General features: G+C 41.6%; 1 protein-coding gene across 1 annotated transcript in view; it reads right to left on the reverse strand.

The window, feature by feature from the left end:
- The window catches only part of GRTP1 (growth hormone regulated TBC protein 1), a 36,455-nt gene extending 12,349 nt beyond the window's left edge, over positions 1-24,106 (reverse strand). The window contains exons 1-5 of the mRNA XM_055702176.1: positions 23,929-24,106; positions 21,613-21,764; positions 15,239-15,397; positions 9,937-10,061; positions 6,625-6,721 (exon numbers count right to left, since the gene is read on the reverse strand). Coding sequence (XP_055558151.1) covers positions 6,625-6,721; positions 9,937-10,061; positions 15,239-15,397; positions 21,613-21,764; positions 23,929-23,966 — 571 coding nt within the window. The 5' untranslated portion in view covers positions 23,967-24,106. The remainder of the gene's footprint in view (positions 1-6,624; positions 6,722-9,936; positions 10,062-15,238; positions 15,398-21,612; positions 21,765-23,928) is intronic.
- Positions 24,107-27,088: the final 2,982 nt, after the last annotated feature.

A 27,088-nucleotide genomic window follows, 5' to 3' on the forward strand; every position in this document is an offset into this window, starting at 1 on the left:
AGAGGCATACTTGACTTTTTTGGGTGGAGTAAATCACTTAGGTCCTGCTTCCAGTGTAAATACAGCCATATCAAGGAACACAATATTCTTCAGCATTTTTAAACACTATGGGTCCTTTTGCTGCATAGCTGACACCTAGCATGTTTCCTCACAAAAGTAAGGCTGACAACATGTATATTCTTGTCATATACAGGACATTTCTGCCTAGAAAAAAACGTAAGTTTTCTACCCAGCTACCTAAAGTACACCTACTAAATACTGAGCTTGTTCTTTTATTGATGAGGCTTGTGATTTGGGGACAAGGGGTGGGCTTACAATACATACAGGAAATAAATTATTCCAAAAGTATAACTATATACATAATTTTAAAGAAGAAAAATGTCAGTTACTCATGTCCTGCTTGCTGAAGTCTCCCAAGTCCCCTAGCAGTTCAGATTTGTAAGTAATAAGCATTTCAGGCTTATCATGGTTTCTAAATACAGGCACACGATGGCTCCTACGTTCCGCCTTGAGCTTAACAGGACACTGTATGCTTAATTCCTAGGTAAGTACAACTGACCTATGATGTTCAAACATTAACGCTTTCATCATGGCTACTGGTTAACAGTTAAGCATGTTGGAGTCCCATATTTCAAAACTAATTGTTCAGCCTACCAGGCAAACATTCCTCTCTCCTAGCAGCAGATGTGATGTGCTCCAGAGGTGGGCACTGCTATGGCTTCACACGTGATCACAAAGGAACTCTCCAAGGATAAGCAAGAACTCTGCCAGCTCATGGCCCTGTAGTTGGGTGCTGCCAGAGGAAGATAAGCAAACAGCCTAGAACTGATCAATTCGCTGGAATTTTCTGGGTGGGTGGTGCTATAAAAAAGCTTGGTTATCAAAACCTACTGTGCAAGCATGAGGTCATGCACGTTATGCATAGCAAGGAGCTTTCCACACCAAAGGCACATGTCTGTGGTGCTCAAGTCTTGTCTATGAAAGGACATGCTTTTCATCACAGGCTGCAAATTCAGCTCAAGTCAGGTCTAGCGGTGACTTTTACCTGCAGAGCTGAATACAATGCTTCATGTGAAAAGAAGTTCCACTCCCCTTTGGAGAAGCAGGTCTTAAAAGACACAGCTGCCTAGCCAGTTCTGCATTCAGAGGCTCCCTGGCAATAGCCATCAGGGTATTAAAATAAATTCAGCCACAAGAATGAAATAAATACATGCTTAACTGCAATTAAAGCAAGCAGTCTAAACAGAAACACTGTAAAGGTAGTACAGCATTCTGCATTTCTCAAGCGGCCCTTGCCTTCAAACCTGGAAGTCTGTATGATGGGACTTGAAAGACTGTTATAACATTAATCTCAAAAGAGAAGGATATACAAGAGTTTGATATGTAACTATGTTGTTATTCAGTTCAAATATTCATGTCTCTTACTATGCCTAATCTCTTACACAACAGTACCTGCCAGTCTATGGCTGACACATGCAAGTCTATGAACTGAGAACCATAGAGAGCTCAAAACAGAAATGTTAAATGTCTGCATGTTGAGATAACAGGTATTTGTCTTAACCAGCAGTTGCTAAGCTACTGACAAAAGTGGCTTTTGCATTGTACCTTGTGTCCTTGCAGATAAAGCCAGTTAGTTCAGTGCAGTCTTACTACTTTGGTGACTATTTCATCATGCAAAACTCTGTTCTTATTTTTAGTCATTTATAAAAAACCAGGCAATACATGTGGGTAAAAAAAAAAAAAAAAAAATATTTAAAAGACAAAAGGCTAAGAAGTACCAGGCTGAAGGACAGTTGTTAGACTGATCCTTGAATAATGCTTGTAGGCTACATCTAATGTAAGATCTTTATTAACATCATTGGAGAAAAATAAAAAGCTGGTATTTTTTAAGAATCCTAAACAGAGATACTGTCCCATGTCAATATGCAAGGAACAACAGAGTAACATAGTGAAAAGATTGGAGTAAGAGAGACATGATGATATAAAAAATAACAAGGACAAGAATGTGCAAATAAAGGTCAGCAAAAAGGTGTTATGAATTCATATAAGCTGTGGAAAAAAACATCTGTTGACAATGAGAGACGAGTAATAGCACATGCATTATTACTGACATCATAAATCAAAAACAGAGTGCCACAAGGGAAAAAAAGCAAGGAAGATCCTACAGTTTTTCTGTCTCAAATAAAACACTTTCAGCTGTGAAAAGAGCAATAATACCACTGCAGAAGGCACTAGCACATGTCCCACTGGAAAAAAAAGGGTGCCATTGTGATCAAGTGGGGAAAAGGGAAAAAAAATTAAAATTGGAACAAGCACAAAAACTAACTATTAGGCCAAAACAGGAACAGCGAAGAGTTTGACTGAAGCAAAAGAACTGTAAAATGACTCTACTGTATCCTACAAATACATGAAAGGTAAGCACAAGAGAGAGGGGGACATTTTTTACCCTAAAAGTCAACATTGGCACAAGAATAAAAGGATATAAAATTGGCCATGACCAGGCTAGTGCAGAAATCATAAGACCTCTCAACCATTGGAGAAGTACTCTATAAGTGGGTTTCAGTAGGAGTAAATAACTCCAGTATAACAGTCTAGTAGACTAATTGGCATATAGCTTGATAAACACTGCTGCTTTCAAGACTGAGAACCACTGAAGCGGGGGGGGGGGGGGGGGGGGGGGGGGGAATTGTTCTGCTATATATAAACATAACTGCCATGCTAAAGGGAGTCCAAATTGTCAAGTTTTTCTTCTCTTAAACTCACCATTTAATTACAAACATGCTCCTTAAATTACATACCAAAGTACCACAGTTAGAAGTTCCCCACCTACCTGATGCTTTCTAAAGCAACCTCCCCAGTATTTCCTCAACAGAACAAAATAATTTCTCAACAAGAACCAGAGTGATGAACAGAACAGAACCACTAGAGCTATGCTGAATACAAACTGCAGGCGCGTCCACTCTGAGCTTGAATTGAATCCATACTGCTTCTTGTGGGCAATACTGTCTGCTCCAGCCATCTGTTTTGAATGAACCTGGGAATGAAAGATCTTGGTAACACCCAAAACTTCAGTTAAACAATAATTCTCTTCTGCCTTGCTGTGTTTAAACAAGATACGGTCTTAATCCCCCCAAATCCCTGTCTGAGCAGCTGATAGACACAACAGGCAGTAGACTACGGGCTTGCCTTCAGCAGGAGAAGAATCTTTCTGGCCTCCCCCAGCCATACCCAGTAGTGCAATGTTCAGCCAGATGAACATCGTGGAAAACTCCACATACCAACAAACCAAGCTGTGATTTTTGCTAGCACAGCTGGAAGAGACAGCCAACTCCACTTGGGCATAACAGAACAATTCAGCCAGAAAACCTCTGCTGATGGGGTTCCATTCCCAAATTGTCCTCCTTTTGTCAGCGGGTGGAGCAGTCAGGCCTTCATCATATTCTATGGTACATACCTCCACCCAGATGTACAAAACAGTGCAAATGGGGAGGTAAGCCATAGTTTTGGGCACTCTTCTCTGTCACTTCCCAGAAAGCTGCCACTAACGCTCCCGTCTATCGCATTCTGCATTTTTCAAACAATGATATTGATCTGTGGCTGGCCTGGTTCATCTGCCGACCAAAAAAAATACTGTCAGCATCAAGGTACTAGAGCAACTGTTCAATGTAGTTAAATGTGTGTGGGCAGGGGGAAGGAAGCATTCATAAGGACACTGCAGAGGGCAGAGAAGGGATTTCTAGGTTGCCCTACATCACCATCGATTTAACTGGCAACAACAGGACACATTGGAAAATGAGGACATGACCTGGAGGCATATTTGTTGAAATGAAAGGGGAAAACATATATTATAATGCAAACAGATCAAGAAAAGAGCACCCGCAACAAAACTAAAGGAAAAACGTTGGCTAGTCTAACTGTTAGCATCCCACAAAAAAAGAATGCTAATTTTCCCTCCGAAGATCTGGAGAATGCAATGTTCTCTGCTTCCCCAACAAATACCTGTAGGGCTTTAACCTGAAATGTGCTGTACCTTGCACTGCTACCAGAAGGGTAGTGATTACCTACCTGAATAAGTTCCTTTATGGATACAGTTTGCCTGCCTGTCTGATCTCTCTCTCACGTATATACACACAGTATTTCACTGAAATTACGCCAATTATTTTATCCATCATGCTATTAATCTTATAAATGTACAAATCAAGCATGATATAGGAAGGCACTGGGAATAAAAGCGAAAAAATATTTTTTACAAAGTTGGGTAAAAAAAAAAAAAAAAGACTGTCAGCAACAAGTTTTCTGACAGTGAAGCCTTGCATTACTCAATACAAGTATTTTTACTACACAAAAGATTCATACCACCTCACATGAGCTCTTGTTGAAGCACCCAAGCTGGAAGGGACACCTCAAGCTTTCTTAAAACTGACTGTGGAGGGGAAAGGGGCACACTCGGATCAGCAGTTCTGATTAGATATCTATTCCCCTGCCCATTGACTATCAAAGAAACGTAAGCATGCATGTTTTCAACTTAAGCACCTCAGATGGATGCTTGTATTGCATGTACTGAACCCAGACCAGTCTGTAACAAGACTTTTGTTACAGAGTAGTAAAAATATATCTGTAAATAGGGTAGTAAAAAATATATCTATAAATACAACTTCACTAAATTTACATCTCCTTCACACACAGTAGTTGCCTTTCACATTATGAGGTTTTTTTCCCCATCATCAGTGCTACTGGTATAAGATAAATTCAACAACTAAGAGGGAAAAACATGAGCAACTTTTGTCATTTAGGTATCAGCAAAGTAGAGAAGGATATACAAGAACTAAAGGTTTTATGACAAACTAGAGTAAATTGCCTACCAAAAACAATGAATAAAAAATTCTGAACCTACTCCTTTGCCCCAAATAAAAACATGTAAGACTATCAAAAAGATTAAAAGCAAAAGTTGCCACACATCATTTTACAATACAGCTTGCCTTATACCGGAGGGCTCTACCCCTCACACAGTGATGCCAACGGAAAGACATCCACCCATGTCCGCCAGTGGCAGGTCATGTGGCAGACAGCAGCCCTGTCTGCTACCTGTTTGCACAGCTTACAGCTCTCAAGGCTGAATGAAAGCAACAGACAGTTGATTTCTTTAGACTGTTTTTATAGCTTAAAAGACAACTTCAAGGCTGCAAAACCTCAAATATTTGCAGATCGATTCCACAAGTCACAGCACTCCCTACCTGTGTCTACTCTTTCAGTCTGCAAAGAAAGTTCAAACGCTCTGCTCATATGCAAGGAAAATCTGAGTTCCTACATGGTGTATTCACTGTAAAAGATTAATTTCTTACAGCAGTTCAAGAACATGAAAAGACTCTCTCAGCTCTTTTTTCTTCTTTCTCCAAATCTTTCCTTTCTGTTCCATAAAGAATCAAAAATTATATATATATTTTTTTGTTGTTTAATCTTAAACAATAACAGGAAGAAGCAGAAATGAAAGTATCAACCTTAATCTCCTTGACCAGCACTTAGCTGACACTGTAATACTGAATTTAGTCTCCAACCATTTAAGATTAAGATCTGTTGAAAAGCAAAACTAGACCAATAAGGAATTTCAAAGCCTCCTTATAGAAAAATTAGTTTTCCATTTTGAGTATGGCTCTACATTACAGAAGTAGCTGTAGCCAGTCCTGGGCAATGCTATTGGAAATTAATGATGAAACCATTCTTAGTCTGTAATTAAATACTAAAAACATATCCAAATGTATTTCACAGGAGTATAATATATAGCTATGCCTGATGTCTGCTTCTGGTTTTAAACTACTTCACACATGCAGTGAGATTCAGCTTATACATGAGGCAAAATACATTGTGTAAACACCTTCTGCGAACCCAGAGATCGAGGCAAGGGAACAGAGAGTTACTGAACTGACCAGATGTAGATACTGCCTGTAGTTTAGGGTGTGCTGAATTTCCCTCTGGACTCTATTGACCAGCCTGGCCAGATCACCACTGATTGTAACAGAGCTTTGACAAGAACTTCCTATACAAAGACAGGGATTTTGACATTTGTTTGCTTCCTTGCAAAATCTCAACATGTAAAGTGCCCAAGACATCCCCGCTCAGAAGCACAGGACAGTAGAAACTACTACCACCTTGCCAAATACTTCTGAAGAAAGCTCACGCTGCCTCCTGCCAAGCCACTGGGCATCCCTACTTCAGGCTCAGTGCTCAGACTGTGCACACCTCTCATCTTCACTCTGCTCTGCAGTCGCTGCTTCCTGTCTCATACCATATTCCTGCAACCAGAAGTGCCAAATCCCAGATACCTTTGCAAGTCCTGTTCCCTGGCATCATACTGACACAGGAAGAGATCTACTTAACAAGTGTAAGTAGGGAGTGAGAAGTAGGACTGCAAATTAACACACACATAAACCACTGCATCAAGACTAAAATCTAACTATAAAACAGACAAGTTTTGCCTCTGTGCTGTGTCTTTGTCCTGTGTTTCCAGGACCCTAGAAAACCTTCAGTATATGCAAGTCCATTTTAACATCTAAAACATCTAAAAACTGAGAACTCAAAAGATGAAAGCTAAGCTCCAGTATACAACAACATGTGTTTTTAGCATACCAGGCAATATTCTTCCAATAAGAGCATCTAGCAACCAAAAGGACTCCTCTTCATTCTTTGTAATAAGAATCAGGTATCCAGCTATGAAGTTCATGCCCTGAAATAGAAAGGAGGGGTTTAAGACAAATACATTTATCTTAAGAGTTTCTAGTTTATTTCTTTTGATTAAGGGCTAAATTACTACATTTCTACATAGGGGGCATATTAAGTAAAATCTCATAATAAAGGCCACCGATTGAGTAAGCTATTAAACCTGCATGACAACAGCTCACAAGAATTATTAACAGAGATCAAGGAGAGGAAAATTAAAAGCAAAAGCTTAGTAGTCTATAATTTGCCTTCAATTTTCCTTTTTTTTTTTTTTTTTAAATCCCAAAGCCCTGTCCCAGTGTAACCGAAGACTGCTTTGACCAGAACCAAGACACAGCCATATTAAATGTGCAGTGTAAACACAACACACCTGCAGGTGTAGGCAGTGCAGCTGCAGAAGGAGAATGCCTGAACCCAACACACCAGTAAAAAGTTGCAGCTCCAGCAGCTTTTACAAGCTGTTGCTGCTTAACTCATCAAATGACTGTATACAAATAATTTGCTTCCATAATACCTCCAGTACTCCATATGCTAGTCAATGACTGGCCACTCTAGCCCCTGCCTTTCAATGTGCAAACAGAAGGTAAACACTGGGAGGTGGGGGGACTGGCAGAGCTACCAGAAAAATTGTTAAATGTAGTCAAGCCAGGACTGGCCAAATTCCAGCTGTGCAATTTAATAACTGTTACTGACCCTTTCTGACTGGAGAAGTGGCATACAGAACACACAGGTCACAAACTGGTACTCCCTGTAAACACACTGCTTCTGTCACAGGGACTTTTTTCTTGTATATACCATAACATTGCTAATTATGGCAATATTACCAATTTACATGCACAGTAGTTAACTTCCTTATGCATTTTTTAAGTATGTCTTTTCCATTGTAAACAAGCTGACAACTGTAGTAACATAGCACATCAGTACAACAATATACAAAAGCTGCCTCTGAGATGCAAGCCCCCCCCCGCCCCGCCCCACCCCAGGTCTTCCTAAGCTAACCGAAAATTGTCTTTAAATATTTATAGACTATGAAGGTTGGTGTTGGCTACATTGCATTCTTTGGTTTCATCCCTTTCTTTGGCCTTCTCCCTACTCTCTCTCCCTCCAAGCTGGACTTCTCCAGCATGTCTACCGCCACAGGCAGCACCATCTCTGGTTATTCCGCAGTGCTCTCAGTCATGGCTGGGAGCCAGATGTCAGCTACCAAAAAGAACACCCCTCGCAGCCTCTGCAAGCTGCAGCTTCCTCTCTGAACTGAGATCTCATTTCTTGCATTCCACAGGTCTGATTCACCTGTCCCACCTCAGAAGGCTTTGCAAAACTGCCAGAACATGGTAATATTAGGACTGCATCTTCTCCAATGTTTCATTTTCAAGCTTTGAGTCACCACAGCACTTGTTACACAAATGGCTTGGATAGACCTTACATGGTGCTTGGCCTTCCAGTTAGGAAGGCAACTATTTGTTTTCATGCTGGCAGCTTATGTCACATCTATGGTGACAAAAGACCATTTGGCATTTGACGTGGCATGGACCAAAAACTACTCTGGAGCATATGTTCACAAGACACTGAATTTCACTAGTTATACCAGGGTAGACAACACTGCACTGTGTCACAGCATGACAATGCAAAGCCTAATATGCTCCCACATGGGAGACTTAAATGCCAGTAAGCACCACAAATGCACTGGCATTATGGAAACAACCCCTTAACAGCTTTCAAGTCAGTCAAAGCTCCGCAAAACACAGGAAAAAAATTGATTTCTCACTCTGTTTTCTAGCGTTCACAGGATCTCTCCTATCATGCAGTGGGTATCACTGTATCTATCTTCATGAAGTCTGCTGCTTCACTAGCAGAAAAGGTGATTTTTTTGTTTGATTTACAACATGCCTTGGAAAGGAGAGGCTGACTTTTGGGTTATGTTCTAATTATTTAGTCAGAAAAGATAACATTCATCCTATGAGGAGACCAGAGGTAAAAAGAAATCACATAAGGCTTTGTAAGTCATCGTCTTTCACCTTCAGTGTTCATAATGCCAAGTTAAAACGTCCACTAAACAGTTAATGTACCAAAACTTTCCAGTAACAATTGAACATGCATTTTGGGTAGAAGCTAGCGTGGTTTAGAAGTTGTGTATGTTCGTGGGTATAACTACCTCCATACAGAAGCCTGACACTTACAAAAGAGTATTCATAATTCTCCCTCTTCTGTTAGTCTCAAAATATTAAAATTATAGTTTAATAAATACATCATACTGAAAATAATAAAAATAGTTCCTCTTTTAAATTTTTTTTTTTCATTTTTCAAATAACTTCTGTACTAAACCAGGTTGGGATACACAAAAAGAATATTTTATAGTGATCTCAGTCTAGGTTTAAATCTAAGTCTTCTCCTCTCCAGATTTCAAGAAACACAATTCATATTCTTTAACTTTGGAACAGTTGTATTTACTGTACTAACTTTCTCAACTAACATGAGGTATAGGTTGGCACACATATCCTTGACAAGGAAGGGGAGGAGAGAGGAAAGGACTTAAGTGAACTGAAAACACATTTTGCTCATGACAGTTCCTGCTTCCTTATGATCTTAAAAGACGGCCGCTTCTTTCTTGATTGTCAACCTTTAGCTTGAGTCCCACAAGAACCCTTACAGTACTTGGCAGCAACAACAGAGGCTTTTTTCAGCTGCCATCTAAGCAATACCGGCTTGAATTTCAAACAAATTTTCTTCCTACTTGCCTGTCCATACAGGGAGATTGCACTAAATGAATGCTACCACCCGCCCAACTATGCAATGTTACATGAACGCTAGTCTTCCTGTATTTTTAAAAATGCGACAGTGAAAAAGGAAATTTAGATCTCATGCCTTATACTTGACAAGGACTGTTTTGGGAAAGATGGCAGGAGGGAAGAAGAAGGAAAGGCAAGCTTGCTTACTCCTTCTCTGAAGCAACTAATCTTGATACAACCATGTGTGACAGAACATTTATTTTGCAGCTAACAAATGGAACTAAACATAATCAAGCTAGCTACAAAAAAGGTCACAGAGAAACTCACAAGGATATCTGAACTTGCCTAAAGCGATTCACTTCTCCCTACTCCTCGGGCCATTTTAATAACAGAAATAGTTTGTGGATCTGCTTCTGAAAACGCACATTCTAATGGACAAGAACAATTACCATTGGTGAAATGTACCATTGCTTAAAACAGAGTGATTACGTACCTGACAATATCCTACTGCTTTATTATGATGCCCATATGCTACCAATACATTGTAGAGTGTATGCTGCAAACAAGGATCAGCAGTTTTGCGGAATTTTACGTTATCTGGAAATGTTCTGTTCATGTCTAGACAAAAAGGAAAAAGACCAAAATTAAGAGCCATTTCCTCCTTCACTTTCCAAATAAACCCTTACAGCTCTTCTGAAATGCAACTGAAACTTCACTATGGCTCACTATACTGTAGTTTTGGTGGATGAATGTTAAGAAAGAGCTTTACCTCTGTTTTGGCTAACTGGCCATCTGCACTCAAGGATAATCTATTCCTAGAAAGATTAATACTGTTCGTATACAGAAGTCAGTTTCAAGAAGGACTAAAGAAAGTCTCCTCAGATTGGACTCTGTCAACATCTGACTGCAAAAGTCTAAATGAAAGCAAACATTGAACCTGCTTGTTCAATGAACAATAATTCAATTGAAAATAATTCAACGAACAATGAATAATTAGTCTGACAGAAACAACACATACCAAATTTATCTAGCCAAGTGGCACGAAATGAGCTGCACCTCTAGGAAAGCATATCCTCATAACAAATCAGATTAACTTTCAACTGATTTATTCAGTGAACTTCTACCACACAGTCCCAAACAGCTAAAAAACCAGTCCTGTTCCTGCAGTTAGTGAATTCCACTTGAAATCGCCTTTTAAAAGTGGCTGGTTTTTTTTAATTTCTCCACAGTGTGGCCATGAGAAAAGTTGTTTCTTCATTAGTGCGAGATCACCAAGAGAAGTAGAGTGATTTTTTGATATCCAAGTAGCAGAGCACATCCCACCTGTTTCAAAATCAATCCTAAGCCAAGTAAGGACTATGCAATTACTGACATTTCAGAACATTCATTTCTTCCAGACCAAACATGAACAGTAGGACTCATCTCTCCTTACAAAAGTCCAAAAATCAGACACACAAGTTTGAGCTAGTCACCCAAACTCCCTTTAGTTGCTGGAAAGAAACAGACAGTTAATTTTGGGCCTGCTTCACTCTATAAACAGGGAACCCAAGGCCACTAGTCCAGACTTGCGCATTTGATTTTCAGAAGTTCAAGCTGGGGGGAAAAATCCTGTTGAAAAGTAACTCTGAAGATTTTCAAAACCTAAGACTTATTAATAAAATACAAATAGTTGTTTTGGTTATATTTAACAAAAAAAAAATATTGGGTTCAAGTTAAAAAAAACCAAAAAAACAAACAGTAACAACATTACTGTTAAGTTATCACTTCTTATCAGCCTTTTCCTGCATAAAGGAAGAAGTCTGTTACTGTTACAGCTTTGACTGTTACAGGTTGAGCTGTAAGCAACCAAAGGAAGAAAGCTACCCAAATCACGAGTAGTGTAATGGAAGTTACAAGCATTAAAAAGTTATCTCACAAATGACTATTTCTTCCTTTTAAAGTGAACAAATCATTTACAGAAATGGGATGTCAGGGAAATACTTCACCTCTCATGTAACTGAAAAGAAAAACACAAGGAAAAAGACCTTTTTAAAAGGACTTGAGCAATAGCCAGTTATAGGATAGATAAATTTGTTTTGTTTCTTCTTAGCAGGAAGAGCAGCATAGTATTTGGATAATTAAAATTTGTTGTTTATTAAAGTATGTGCTGGATGTTACAGAAAAGTTTAATGCTGACATTTCAGTTATGGCTTTTCCCCTCAGCCATGCAGAACAAGGGTTAGGGAGGAGTACGAAGAGTCCATCACATACAGAGGAAAGACTACTCATACTGAACTAATCTTTAATTTCACAACCTGAGAAAGGTTTGCAGTTGAGAGAATCAGTTGCAATTTGCTTTTTGATTGCAGAGTATGTTTTTGCCACAAGGACTGGGGGAAGTCCTCCCTAATTTTATGAAGGACTTAAAACTTTTATTTATATTTAATAACAGTATTTTAGTCTAGGGGGAGGGCACACAGACAAAAACAAGATACAAGAGCCAGAAGTCTTTATCCTTAATAGAAGACATGGGGCATGGTCTCACAGGACTCCTTGTGCCAGATTATTAACTTGAGCGCACTAAGCGTGGTGGGTCTCACTCTCCATCATCCTCTTTCTGCTCCACTTGCATGCTCTCCCTCTTCCTCCACTTCTGAGGCTCCTCTGACTGCAAGGTGAGGGAAGTCAACCCACTCCCCAAGCGCACACAAACTGGTATGTTTTGCCATACTGCAAGACGCCTGCCAGAGATTACTTGAAGCAAATGGCAAGAGCAGGCAAGAGCAGGCAAGAGCTGTTCATTTGACTTGAGCACTTACCCCCACTTTACTACACCTGGCCTGCGGGCCGTAGTTTGAAGACCCCTGATCCAAACCATGCAGTCAGACCCTTATGCCAGCAGTCACACTGTGCAGTGCAGGCTTGGGGGACTGGCTGATAAATATCAGACCCTGGGTTTCACAACACCTACCACTCCTCACGAAACACAAGAGTGGAAATGTGGAGATTAGCTGCATGCACATGTGAGAGATCTTGCAGACACAGACATACTTTGAAATTCAATGGCCTGGCCTAAGCATGGCTTACTGCAAGGAAACTACATCAACTTACACCCAAGCCTTTTTGTAACCAGCATGTAGCCTTTGTGTTAGGAAGACAGCCACATTTTACCCTGCCGACATAATTTGTCTTACTAAACTTTACTATAATAGGGCATGAATAACAAAGCGCAGTAGGAATGCATGCCCTTCTAAATGTGTACATAAACCAAGCCATGAAAATTTCCATCAAAATTTAGAGACCTGCACTCTTTAAACTCATTCTTCTGTTTAGAGTAAGAAGCCTGCTCTCTCCTACACTTCAAAAAAAAAGTATGCTCAAACAGCAGATCATCTACAACAAGATCAGCAATAAAGCCCATCAGTCAAGAATCAGCAAGTTAAGGGGTAAAAATGGTGAAATGATAGTTTAGATTTATTTAGCTGAAATACTTCTACTGCTATCACTAATTAGATCTTTCTTTAAAGATTAAACCACTTCTTTACAGTCTACCTGCACATTTTAACCTGATTATATCCCATTAAAGACATTCCTGTACTGAGACTGAGTTCCAAATGCCTGCTGCTTCTGGGCATGCAAAAGAAACAGGACACATTAGCCCTTACTCATGTTTTAAATTGAATTTGAAATAAAGTCTTTGGTAGGCCTTGTCCTCCTGCCCTTCTCCCTGGAAAAAAGAAAGCATGGTTGCTGTTCTGTTGTTTTTAAACTGTAGCATAGTCCTGGGCTATAACTTTACAGCTAGACCGTAGGACTAAAACCAGCACAACTGCCTGAAAATTTTGGAAATTGGAGACATGGGAAGTAAACAGCAGCAAGATTCCACATCTTAGTTTAGTTTACCATCAAAGCCAACTACAGTGATGGGAAAAAATCACAGGCAGAAACACCATCAGACAACTCACACCGAAACAGTCCTCAGCTAAAGCCCACTATAAAATCTGCACAACCAACAGGAACATCAAGTTTATTAAACACCAAGTTTCCATTCACCTTAAGTACTTCGCTCCTTCCATCCCTCACACGTTCACATTGTTTCTTCCTTTCTGAAGGGAAATCTAGCACTTTTTTCTCCAATAAAACCCTCCAAGCCATTTTTCTTTATCCCTTCCCTCATTTGCTCCTTGTGAGTTTTCTCTTCTGCAGTCTTACAATTGATGCAGCAGCTCTTCCAAAACTTTATTTCCTCCATAATTCACAAAAATCTTTATCTTCAGCCATTATGTTTCCTCCCCCACAGAAATATTTTTATTGCATGGTATAACCTGTGTGAAAAGCCACCTACTGTCATGATAAGACCCTTCACGTCATTGTCTAGTACTGGAAAAGGAATTATTTGCAAATCCCTCTTGCAGCAATTGTACCCAAATGAATACAGTTTGATCCTTCTCCAGGCCCTTACCAAGGCTGGCTTTCAAAAGTCATCTTAGTAGGTCAGAGCTCTACCATTTCTAGTTCTGAGCAGGATATGGGCCTGAAGATTTCTGACTAGACTTCAGATTTGTAGGAAAATGAAAGTTTATGCTCCAAAATGCCTTACTAAGGCATGCAGTCCCAAAAGCCCACAGTGCTGCTGCTGGTGTTGTGGGGAAAGGCAGAAGAGAAACTCGGCATAAACCAAAAAGCATTCAGATGGTTATCCAACTCTAATAAAAATCCATAAAGCCCCAACTTTAACTACTTGGCTTTTTCAAGGGGCAGAAGATAACAACTGCACTTGCCATTCTAACCAAACAACTTCAGTTCAGCACTGTGCTTGTCCAGAGCACAGCCCAGCCTCTTGACTCATTAATTGAGCAATACTGCCAATACAAGCTTCTCTACAAAAGCTCTGCTGCAGCAGGTTGAGAATCTTCAGGACAAATACCAGTTACATCAAACTTCTACTTGCTTGTCCCTTCCCTATTGCCTCTTTTAAACACCCAGCAGGCCAGTCTAAGGTCTGGTTGCCCTAATACCCTGTCAACAATATTAGCCACTGATCAACGTTCACAGAGCATATGACACTGGATTAGCAAAGATGGGCTATTTCTCCTCCTCCACTTCCCTTCTTTCAGGGATTTAAATTTAGTGCTTAGGGTTTCATGCATCAGGTGGATTTCCCCACCCCTCAGTTTGTCAAATGCCTTTTTAAACCAGTTCACACTCGTGGCCTCAGCAGCACCCTCCAGCAACAAGTGCCACAGTTCAGTGGTATGCTCTTCTCAACCTGCAGCATGGCAAATTTCGTTCAGTATCCTTTGTTCTTATGTTACAAGAAACAAGTAACAATTGCTCCCCATTCACCTTCTGCAGACCATTTATAATTCATATAGCTCTGTCAGCAGCTTTTCAACTTGAGGAAGAAGACTGCTGAGAAAGCCTGCCTCATACAGACACTGTACCACATCTTTAACCACCCCGTCTGCTCTTCCAGCGTCCTACTGGAACAGAAGTAAGGAGAAACAGACCCAAAGGCAGGTTTCATGGTACAAAATAATAACTTTTCAATCACTTAGGAGATGACATAAGAGTGTTTTCTAGTTTGTCCTCTGTACCTACCCAAATAACTTCTAACCTTCCTTATTGCTTTTGACCCCATGATGAACCTGGAAAGATCTGTGCTGTTAAAGAGCTTAAGTCTAATCTAATTTACATGTTAATTCAGCACTGAAACCACGACAGAAATGTAAGTTTTCCATGACATAACTTGTTTTCTTACATGTAAGGACATAGGATGGATAAACATGGATAAACAGTTTTATCAGGACAACAACCTGTTTTGATTGCTTCAACCAACTTGTCATTCTTCTCTCCTTCAAGCAGCCTGTGGTAATATCCAGGGTTTTGTTCCATGTTGGTTTGGGCCCCACTCACAATCATCCAGATCAATGCACGGTGTTCATTGGGGATGCCTTTCCTGATATATCTCTTCACTGCAAAAAAAGAAATTTGGGGTTTGTTTGGTGGGTTTTTAATAAATAAATGAAAAATCTAGCTGTTTTTTTTCCTTTTGGAAATTAGCAACAGAAAGTTGAGGACTCGCAGGAAAACTCTTAACTAGTGATTATTATGCTTTCTCTTCTATGCTACCATTTAGGATAAGCATTTCCTTCTCAGCTATGTAGTATATTTTAGATTCACTCCTAAGTTCTTGCCAGTCAGACTCCCCATACAGATCTCCAGATGCAGGCTTTCTTCCCTCCTCTATCCCCCCATTAAGATTTTGATTCCTTTCCTCTTCTTCCCACCGTTCCGGATGGAGATAAGAACAGCCAAGTTTCTCCTTGATCTTTGTCCTTTTTCATTCAGACAAGCACTGACTTTTTCCTTCCATACATTACCAATGACCTCCAACACGATAGTCCTGCCTGTTTGCTTGATTATGCTCTAGCATAAACAGCTATGTTAACCTAACTCTAGGATTTCAGCTTAGCACCTGATCACTGAAATCACAGCAGAAACTGAGGAGTATGAAGTATGTGCTACCCTCTCAATAAGCCTCTGGAAGAACTGGAGATGCGAGTGAGCAGCAGATGACTTTTCCTAGAATAACTGAAGAAGTCTTTTCAAATCTAAAGTAGCTCTTATCTCCTGCATCATATTCATCACCAGAGTGTGCTTTGGGTGTCTTTTTTTTAAACAGATGATTCAGTGTAAATAACTAGGATGCAAGATTGCAGGAAGAAGCATCAGGCTAATGACAGCCAAAACAGCTTTATCCAAGGAATGGTATGAAAAAATATGAATAGGGAGCCAATGCTGCATATCGGTATATAATCCTAAATCATCATTACCCCTTCTGACCCAAAAAGCCAAGTGTTTGAGATCCTTCAGATTTTTCCAGGGTGAAGAAACTGACAAAGGAACCAGATGCTTCTTACTAAATGAATGAGGCTGTATGAATTACAGTATCAAGTTCTCCTCCCTAAATTCCGCCCACACACAAACACAAAATATTATTACCTAACCTGGTTTTATCCAATCACAAAGACTGGTAACTCAAAATAAACGCTGCCTGAATTAAAGGCCTTAAAAACAGCAGAGTGAAACAAGGTTTTACAACCACTCAGCCAGGCACCTTCTAAATACTTTCCACCTAATTGCAGCTGTCTATCCTCTAGGAACTAAAGCTGCTTTTCCCAGTGTGAGCAGAGAGATCTGTGCATCTCTAACGGGCATTTCACCCACCTAAAATCTGGTGGTTTCTCTCAAACACTCCTACCCTTAACATTTGCAATAAACACCTGGTCTGCAGGGTACAGTTTTTGTTAAGCTTTTCAATGAAGATTTATACTATGGGTTACAATCTCTACTGTTTTTTTAGCTGTAAAGTAACATCAACTACGACCTTTTTAGACAGGCTGGAAATAATTTGTTTGCATGGTTGTTTAATAATCCCCGCTTCATCCTTTTTACAAGATTTTGAACTCTAATGTTCAAGAAATCCTATAGATGGACATAGCAAATGCAGAAATGAGTATGAGGAACCAGTCCCATTTAGGTCAAGAACAGACATCCGGATGAGCCCGTGAACATCTCTAGAAGCAAACTTACTGGCTAAATTGCTGGATTATCATATTCTAACCTATCATTCCAGAGGTATTTTTTTCTGGAACAACTGTCAATTCTGAAAGCATAGCCAGCATCCACATCCAACAATACACAGTAAATTCAGGAGAAGTAGGGACAAGCCTTTGACACTGGCAAAAGGGGAAAGCAGCCCTGCAGCACAGCACACACTCATTCCTCAGCGTCATCATTCTCATGGTAATAGACAGCCAGAGGCTTGTATCCTCCCCAGTGACTACCTACCCCAGCTCCCCCACCCCCCGAGGAATGGAAAATCTCTTTACATGGTGCTTTTCTTCCTCACACAATTATCATACTTGCCAGGATCTGCAAACTGGCACACAAAAGACGCAAAGTAGTTTTGAAAATAAGGACAGCTGCAATTTAGTATGTTTTATATGTATGTATATGTCATATTCTATACATAAAATTGTATTGTTTTATACAAATATTTTGTTGTCTTTAGGCCCTCTTCCACATTAGTCTCAGGAACTAAAAAGCCCCCAGCAACAGTTCACACCCCAGAATATCCTCAGACTGTAACATTTAAGAAGCTTTCACAGATTAATTGTGCATGTGTCTTCAATCACTCATCAAACTCCAATTGTAAACAAGGGGCTTGATCTCAAAAGTAGCACCGCTGAATACCACCAACCCGTGAGTATCCCCATGCAGAATCACTCCCAGGACTGTCACATTTACACAATGCGGTCTAAGCTTTAAAACATGAAGAAATATCTTTACATGACATTTTTGCCTCTGATCCTTAACAAAATAACAAACATCAATATTTAAGCAAACAAAAGCAGTCTTGTAATCCATTACTTCTGACACCCAGTGCCAGTATCTGCAAGTTTAGAGTCACATTTTACCAATATGTTTTTCATATCACAGGAAAAAGCAGTTACATGATAGGGTAGATAAAACCCAAAGTAAATTCAAGAGAAAACCAGGCAGAAAATAACATTTTCCAATACTGTGCATTACTTATAGTAACAAGACTTAAAAATAAGTAAATCACTTTAAAACTGCTGTCCTTGTTTAATGGTAGAATACAAAAATTTTGGAGGTTTTTGCTTCTAGATAAAGTTGTATTTACCTTTTCCCCATTAACATTGTCTCACTCTACACCACAGACTAAGTTGATGTAGGAAAACACCATTTAAAAACAAAAATTACCTTGTCTAAAATATTAGAAGGGTGTGATTTTGAGAAGCACTTGCACTGTTCAGTTACTAACAATTACTGTTGAACGCTGAGGAAACCAACTTGGACCCTACAGGCAAACTTCTACAGAAGAGTTGAAAAGAGCATACAACAAGGAATTGAAAGTCTTATTTTCTGAATACATCACAGAAGAAACAAAGCAGATCTGTTCTGTAAATGTTCAGGTTACAGTAAAACATGAAAACTGACTTTCTAAGATGCTACTTCCTTCCTTCCTCCAATCCCTGGGCTGGAACAGAAGTGTTCCTGTTATAACCACTGTTTAGTATCATTACTTTCACCTTTCACTGTATTTTATCAGCCTCAAAGACTAAAAAGCATCTTCTGCCACTGGTCAGTTTTAACTAATCTACTTACAGCCAAATTCTTTTGTGTAGCACACTTTTGGTCAAAAAGCTACTTTGGGCAATTATGTCAAGTCAGTTTGTTGCCCACCTGTAAACAAGCCAGAGCATAAAGCTCTTTTGGTCGCCATAAAGATAGTAGCTGAATGGAGAAAAGCAAAAAATTAGGAGGATCTCAGTAGTGCAAGACAGAAAGAAGAGGTAAGTGACTGAAAACTGGAAATTCACATGTGCAGAGGAAACAGTGAAGATAACAAGGGTAGAGGTGGAAAAAAAGTACCAGAAAATAACAAAAAGACTGGAAAACAAGTAAAAGGAATTGTCAGACAAAATTCTCATCACCCACACTGCCAGAAGGCTGTAATCCAGAACAACAGGATATACTGCTTAATTACTGCTGTTAAAAGTACAGTCTAATTATTTTTCTTTACAGTAGGACAGAATTATATACATACATGCCACCCTGGATATGAGGCAAACACAGAGCATGTGAACACGCCCTATTTCCAAACTGGAAAATTAACACAAATCATCACATCTTCCTGTTCACCCTGACAGGAATTATGAGCTGCCCTATATGTAAAGACAAATGGGTGTGGAGCTACTGAGATATCACACTTAGGATGCCTCTCCCGCATCTACTCACAGTGGGACCCATTTTGAAAAGGCCCCAGCAAAACTCAAAATAAGGATATGGATTTGCAGATCCAGCTATTGTGTTCAGAGGCAGAGGGAAGCGGTAAATAAAGTATTCTTAGTTCTAGCTTATGGCCAGCTTGCAGAGGGGAAGTTAATCAGAACCAGCAGCTCCTGCACAAAGCTTCAGAGCAATGAAGTGAGGTCCTAGAAAGGAGGGAAATTCAGTGCCTCACCAGGCAAACTTTCTGCTCTCTGCCTGTCCGCAAGGAAATTGCTGTGGGATCATCTTGCAGGATAAAGCACACACCTAAACAACTGCTTCTATAATTCTGAGTGCATAGCCACAGACTTCAATCTCAACAGTGATATAAGGAGGGAAGTATTTAAAAATCAGTAATTGTACAAGTTAATCTGTTGCTCTTCATCTTCTGAGATATCAGTGGAGGATAATGCAGGAGGCTAATTGTAACAACTTTGAATTTACACTTAGACTACATTTCCTCAACTTTATTCCAGTCACTCTCCTTAAAATTACATGATTTAGTGGCAGACTTGACAGTCCTGGGTTAAAGGGTGGACTTGATGATCTTCAAGGTCTTTTCCAACCTGAACAATTCTATGATTCTGTAATTCTACTCTACGATATATACATGAGAAGCCATAGTCTACAAATCCAAGCATCTTTAGCAAAAGTTAGCAACATCAAAGATTATGCACCAGCCCACAAGGGCTTGCTATGATCAAGAGCCATTTCCTGTGTCCAGTGGACTTACGGTATCCCATTTTTCACAAACAGTAGCCTATTAGAGACAATTGAAACCACATTAAAGGTTGCGGTCATTATGTAGCTAGTGGGGCTGCATGAGCATTGGTACTGAAGCCTGGTGGACAAGTCGAGAGATTTGGTCAAAGTTTTGGCTCCGAAATAAGACCAAAGGCGTTCACACTGTTTGTATTCTGTGTGTACAATGCTGGAACAGGGAACACAAGGGAAGGGAAATGTAACGACCTCATAGAAATTGCTAAAAGCTGCCACTCTCACACACAGTTCACACATTTTTTAAGAGGAGGAGGAGATGAATCAAAACCTGAAATTATTTTTCCACAACTAGAAGACTAAGTTCTGCAGAATCTCAGAATCCTCACTAATTCAAAACACCACACAGTTAACGCTATATTCAAACTTGATACCCTAAACAAAAGCTTCTTTACATTTGGAAGAAAAAGAAGAGAGCAGAAGCAGCTAGTTTCTGGTTAGCAGCATATGGTCTAGCAGCTATAACTCAGACCTATATTTTCCTGGATTCCTCAGACTTAAAACGGACATCCATACACTAAATGCATTGTTACACTTGAAATATCTTGCTAGTTACCATGCCATTCTTGGTGCCAAGAAAATACCCCAAAGACCCCAAAACAACAAAATCACCAGAATCAGCAGTCAAAGTCTGCACCTGAAGCACAGCTCTAAGTATTCAGCTTTGTTAATCAGTGCCTGATTAACTCACTCTTAGTTTTACTCACTATTTAACATATCTACAGAGAACTCTCCCCAACTCCAAAAGGCTCCCAAAGAGAAAGCAAACGGAACAGCATCATTAAGAGCAGAGAGGAGAATTTAGATGCTTACATGAAAAAATAATCCAGAGAAAGAGTGTAGGAGAAAAAAAACCACGTTAGAATTTCACAGGATTCCTTGCCGCCTTCTGACTCCCTCCATCGATTTCTTCCTGTCTCTCTTGCAAGATAAAAATATCACTAGAGGTTTTCTTGCTTTTTGAAGAGGCCATTAACAGTTCCATCAGCATTTTATCCAACGTTGCATTAGCTCCTGCATTAATTTTATTTTCTTCACTTCGTAAGGCATTTAGCATCAGTTCTTAGTACACACCTTTTTAGCTATAAGGTGAACGTGATTTTACAAAAGGAGGATAAGGAGAGCTAGAAAATCTCAGCAATCTACAAAACTATCGAAGAGTCGGCAGCTCTGAGCCCTAACATCCTGATCCCTAGGGTTCAAAACACTGTCTTCTACATTATCTCATGTCTTTTTAAAGACAGCACAGAGCAGAATACAGTACAAAAAACAGCTGTAAAAGGGCATCTTCAAGTGCCAGTGGCCATAACCTCTGGGTTACAGATGTAATGTTATAGCGGATGCCAAAGAAGGTTTTATTCCTTTGTAAACTTTTAATCAAATCAACAATCCCCCTAACAGCATATTTACTTTTGTATTACTACTGTTTATACTAGTTTTTCATTTGAAGACAAAAATAGTATTTAACATTCAAAACCACAAACCAGTTTAATATGATTTAGATTGGTTCCAACATAATACACTTTCACCTATAAACAGACATACGGCTCACCTTTTAAACTCTTCCGTATACTGTTATTCCCCTTTAGGAGCTTGGACCATTTTATTGCTCTTCTAGTGAGTACCACTAGATATCTGGAAAAGAATGCTTCATAGGATGCATAATCAAAGTCTTCTGGCCTTTCAAACCCATATGGATCAACCCTACAAAATAAAAAAGAATTCTTGTACAAATGTTCCTACAGCTGAAAAAAATACACATGCAAGTATGCTTTAAATAACTTCCAGTTGCTATTTCTAAAAGTGGCTCAAAACTCCCTTCCCCCAACAAAAAAAAAAAGCCAGGGAAAGTTTAGATTGAATATTAGGAAAAATTTCTTCACTGAAAGGGTGTCAACCATGGAACAGGCTGCCCAGGGAGGCAGTGGAATCACCATCCCTCGAAGTGTTCAAAAATACATAGCTGTGGTGCTTAGAGGCATGGTTTTGTGGTGGACTTGGCAATCTTGAGTTAATGTTTGGACTTGATGATCTTAAGGGTCTTTTCCAACCTAAATGATTCTATGATTTACGCAAACATTTACACTCCATTTAGTATATCAAATGTTACACTCAGTATATCAAAGCTGTTTAAGTAAATGGATTTAAGCATGCACTGTTCAGTCAGTTTTACAGATTTCAGTACTTTTAAAAGTTGGGAGTTTTTAGAGCAAAGGATCAGTTGTGTGCAAAACTGACCCAAATTATGACTACACAGAATTCTGGGGGGTATGTTTCTCCATAATACAGCCAAGTAGTTGAAAAGTAGGAAGGTACAGCACAACAGCTCAAATATGGCCTGAACTTGCTTTCTAAAAACGAAAAGTACAAGTGTAACAAGTTACAAAGATTCTTTTTGAAGGGGGTAACTTCTGAAACTATCTTCACGAAAGTATATGGCTTGGAAGGAAACACAAATCCTTATGTCAATCTACCTTCTTCATATGTAGTATCAAAAATTCTTATTTTAATATCTTTGATGATTTTTCAGTGTTACAGCACATCATCTCAGGCAGCACACCACTAATGGAGTTTCAGAACTGCAAATCTGACTCCGTTTTAGCTTGATCTATCAAGTCACCTTGCTAAACTGGATTCATGGCAACTTCCTAGGATGCTTTATAGCTGCCAGTTATCACCTGGGTACAGAACACTCAACGGCTTCACAGAAGTTAAACAGGCAGCAGGGTCTGTCCACGCAGAAGAGTTTGCAAGACAGACATCGAGGCTTATCTTCCAAAACCACTGCCCACTTCATTCATGGAGAAGGAATTTGCCCATGGAGTGGCACCACACAGCCTTGGGTAAACTCTGGCTCATGGGACCGTCATGGGTAGTACAGCATGAATCAGAACCGGAACAATTAAATACTCAGACCTCAAATTGTTGAATTGTTGCTACCTGATCGGCAGTTAGAAGACTCACCTTTGTATATTCTCCCACTCCTCAGATTTGACACAAAACCCACGGGTGTAACAAATACCGACACCCCACATCCCACACCCCCCGACAGAGGTTCCTCTGAAGACAGAGACCGAACACCTCCACCAACACACATCTCATGGCTGCGGCTACCCAGCCAGCACGTACAGAATAATTCCGTGCCCCACGCCATTCCTGAGGTAAAAAGGGGAAAATCCAGAGTCAGGAAGCACGGCTGTAAGGAGGTTACCTTCCCTGACCTGCCTCCAGGCAGCGGTTATCGCCCATTACTCCTCGGTGCCTGCCCTTAGGGCAACAGCCACAGCGTGTGCCGGGTTGTGCCGGGGAGACCCGGGGCTCCCCCCCGGAGAGGGGACTGTCCCCCCTGAGAGGGGGCTGTCCCCGGGCTCCCCCCGGGCTCCCCCCGCTGCCCCTCGGCCGTTTCCCGCCGCCCTCCGGCCGTTACCTGCGGCCGCCCCTCACGCCCCGGGCGCTCAGGCAGGAATGCCTCGCTCCCCCCGGATCCACCGGCTCCAAATTCACCCCCCACCACGGCTCCTCCCTGCCCCAGCCCTTCATGGTTCTCGGCGAAGTAACAGCAGGGGAAAAGCCTATTTTAAGGGACTACCAAAAAAACCCAACCCAACTCCCTGCAAGGGGCTGAGAGTCACCGCTCCTGCTCCCGGCTCCCCTCACTCAGATTCGCAGGGAAGTTGTACGAGCGGTATTTTCAAGCGTGCCCCCCCGCCCCGGGAGAGCCCAGGTGGGAGCGGGCAGGCGGCCGCAGCCGGTGCCGGCAGGGGGGCGGGCACGCCGGACACTCCGGGGGCCGCTGCCAGGCTCCCGCCCCAGAGCCACACGGGCCCGGCGCCGGCGAAGCGAAGCGGCGCCGCCCGGCAGCCCTTACCTGTACGCCCAGTCCCGCCCGTCTTCTCGCCGCTCCATCGGCCGCCCGCGCCCGGCCTCCCCCGGCGGGGAGCGCGGCGCCTCGGCCGCGGGGTGCGCTCTCCTCAGGCCGCGCAGCGCGGCAGCCGAGGCCCCATGCGGAGCGGCTCCCAAGTTCAACTCTCCTGCCGCCCTCCGAGGGGCGGGGGCGGCCGCCGGGTCCCGCCTCCCGTGCCAGGGGCCGGGCGGCGGGCAGGGCAGCTCGGGGCCGGCGGGGCCGGGCAGCGCGGCGCCCCCTCAGCCGCGGCGCCCAGCTGCGGGGGGGCCCGGCACCGCGGCAGCGAAGAGATGTTGACCCGATTCTGACACTGGCTTAGATTTGTGTCTTTCACGTTTCTGTCCCATCTTGGAAAAACATCAAGTATTTTAGCTCGGGGGAAACGTCCCGCTAACACAGGGTGAGAGTGGCTCCAGGTACGGCCCTTCCACCCAAAAGAATTTCCCCACAGCCAGCGGGAAGAGGTGGTTGTGCTGGTATTTAAGTTCACTTGGCTCATTCGGGCTTTTTCCCCCCCAAACCCTCACACTCTTCCATTTAATTTCCCCAAATAATTTATAAAAGTCAATGCTTCGTCACACTGAAATGATCCCAAGTTTAGCTCCTGCTGACTTAGTTTCCACCATAAGCAGTCCTTTAAATACGATTTCAATAATACATGGCAGGTTGTCAAAGCTGTGGAGTAATAATATCCAAAATTATACCCAAAAAGGCTTCCCCATTTCCGGAACCCGCCTCTAACATTAGCACACTGCTCTTCGGCTCTGGAGGTGTCAAACCAACCTCAGAACCCACACAGGCTCTGCCCTGCTGACTGCCAGCACCAAAATTCGTAACACGCAGCTTGACAGAAAGGAGAGTGCAAAATTATATTCCTGCTTGTCCTTTCTGAATCAAGTTCAGACTTTGCACCCAGCGAAGCACTTGGAAAATTACAGCTACTGCCGGAGAAACATTATCTCGTTCGTTCAGCCAGCAAGTAAGAGTTGCTGAAGACAACAGATGGGATTTCACAAGGGAGATCAACAGTTGTTCCCTCCCAGCACACTCCTCAGGAAAGCTACCTCCTCTCTGCAGGATCAAAGGCAATCACCCACACAGAAATGTGGAAGTAGTTCGGCTGCAACGTCAGGGAAAAATTAGACATTTGTACTTGGTTTAACTGCCGTCACAGAGCTGTAAACGTCCATGATTGTTCAGCAAAATGTAATTTTTTGGGGGTGGGAAAATTCTGTGCTTCAGCAGGCATAGGGCTTCTCTTGCAGGAGGGTGGTCCTGCTCAAATTACTGTGCGGCGTCACGAACATGCTTGGGTACAGGCAGGACTGGAACCTGATTACAAACTCGCCGGGGGAGAGCAGCCTGTACCTGTGCCAAGCCTGTGCTTTGACATCCTGCCAGCGTTGCCTTGGTGGAGCGTAGGCAGAGGCACGTTCTGCAAACAGCTCTGTCCCAGTGACTTGGTCAAAGTTGCATAGAAAATCCTTGGCAGAGCTATGAATAGGAGGTGATGCTGTCCCACGGATGAGAAGAAGGAAGCCTCAGTTACACAGAATACCCCCTTCTCCCCCAAATCCTGAAGCTGCAGGCTTGTTTGGTGACAGGGTTATACTTCATCTCACAAGGCTGGGCTCTTTGATGCGTGTTCCTTTTAAAACGTATCTGTCAAAAGTTCCCTGCAAACAGCAGATTGTTTCTGTGATTAATTAAGGGTACATCTGCAGTGTATCAAGAGTAGCCTCGTGTACACCACAGTGCATTTTTACTGTCAGCAAGCCTTAAATGTCATATGCAGTTTCTGTTGCTCTAACACAAGCATAACAACTGTGTGGTTCACTCAGATTTATGCCTTCTTCACACTAAATCTGCTATTAAGAAACTCCATGTGATTCGTGTTAAGGAAGCTACTTAGAATGTTAATCGATTAATAGAAATAATTCCTACATTTCAGTGCAGTAATTGGATCCCCATATTGTGGCTGGTAGTATGGACCAGCCTGCTGTCTGGCGATAGGCAATACCTTGGTTGTCCTTCACAGGGTATCAGTACTGCTCTCTTCTGGGCAGATTGTTCATGCAGCTTTTCAAGGCATGCGAAGAAACCAATCCATAACCTCCCAAATCTGAAAACTGCACGTGCTGAGTGTTGCGATCAGCAGAAAAGGTTACTATTTACTTTTGATCCTTTACTTCTGAAGGAGTTGGTGGCAGTGGCAGAGTGCCGGAGGGCAGGCTTAGGTGATGTTCAGACCAAGGAAGCTCACAGCCTTCCGACCTACCGCGTGGCACAAAGGAAATGTACCTTATGTAACTTTTTTTCCACCTTTTGCATCTGAACCTTATCCCTGAAGTTTTTACATTATAGTGAACTTGTTTGGTAGAGGTTCCCATCCTGCTGCTGCCAGAGTAAGTCCTTAAAATAGTCACTTCCCTTTAAGGGTAGGCATTTAGATGTGTTCCCTGCAAAGGCAGATGAAGACAGCAGACAAGTGTTTCACAGGCTGAGGCATTCAAAGCTTCGCTTGTATTATACCCTGTATTTTAGGGAGCAAGGCTTCCCTACTTGTGTTTGCAGAACACTTGTTGTTAAATAACAATACCTGCAAAAATTTCAGTCTTATCAGGAATTAGTCTGGGCTGGCTTTCCCAAAGCTGTGGAACGTGTGCTACGCCATGCATGTTTGATGTACAGGCAGTGCTGAAACATGGTCTAGCTCCTCACATACCACCCCAAGGCTGTTGTTAATTTTAGGCCAGAACCGGGGAAGGAACATCAGGAGAAAGCCTTTGATAATATTTGTGCCTGAAAGTATTTCCTTGGCTGCCTGTGGGGGCCATAAGGATTCTTATCCATCCAAGAGAGGAAGAAATATCTATATTAATTTGTGTATCATAAAGGTGTCATTTTTCTTGCCTGAGATTCTTTTCACTGGCTGCAAGGAGGTCAAAGAAAATAAATTGTTAGGGGGAAACGAAGTGCAATAGGACCAAGAAAGGGATAAAATGTGTTTTGATATAGTGTGCTTACTGTTTTAAGACAGCATGGTGAGTCTGTTCATTAAGAAAAACCAGTGAGAAACACCATTCTCAGCAAAGCTAGCAGCTTTGCTTTTCCAGATCCAGAC

This window comes from Falco cherrug, chromosome 2 (genome assembly GCF_023634085.1).
Source record: "Falco cherrug isolate bFalChe1 chromosome 2, bFalChe1.pri, whole genome shotgun sequence".
NCBI classification, from domain to species: domain Eukaryota; kingdom Metazoa; phylum Chordata; class Aves; order Falconiformes; family Falconidae; genus Falco; species Falco cherrug.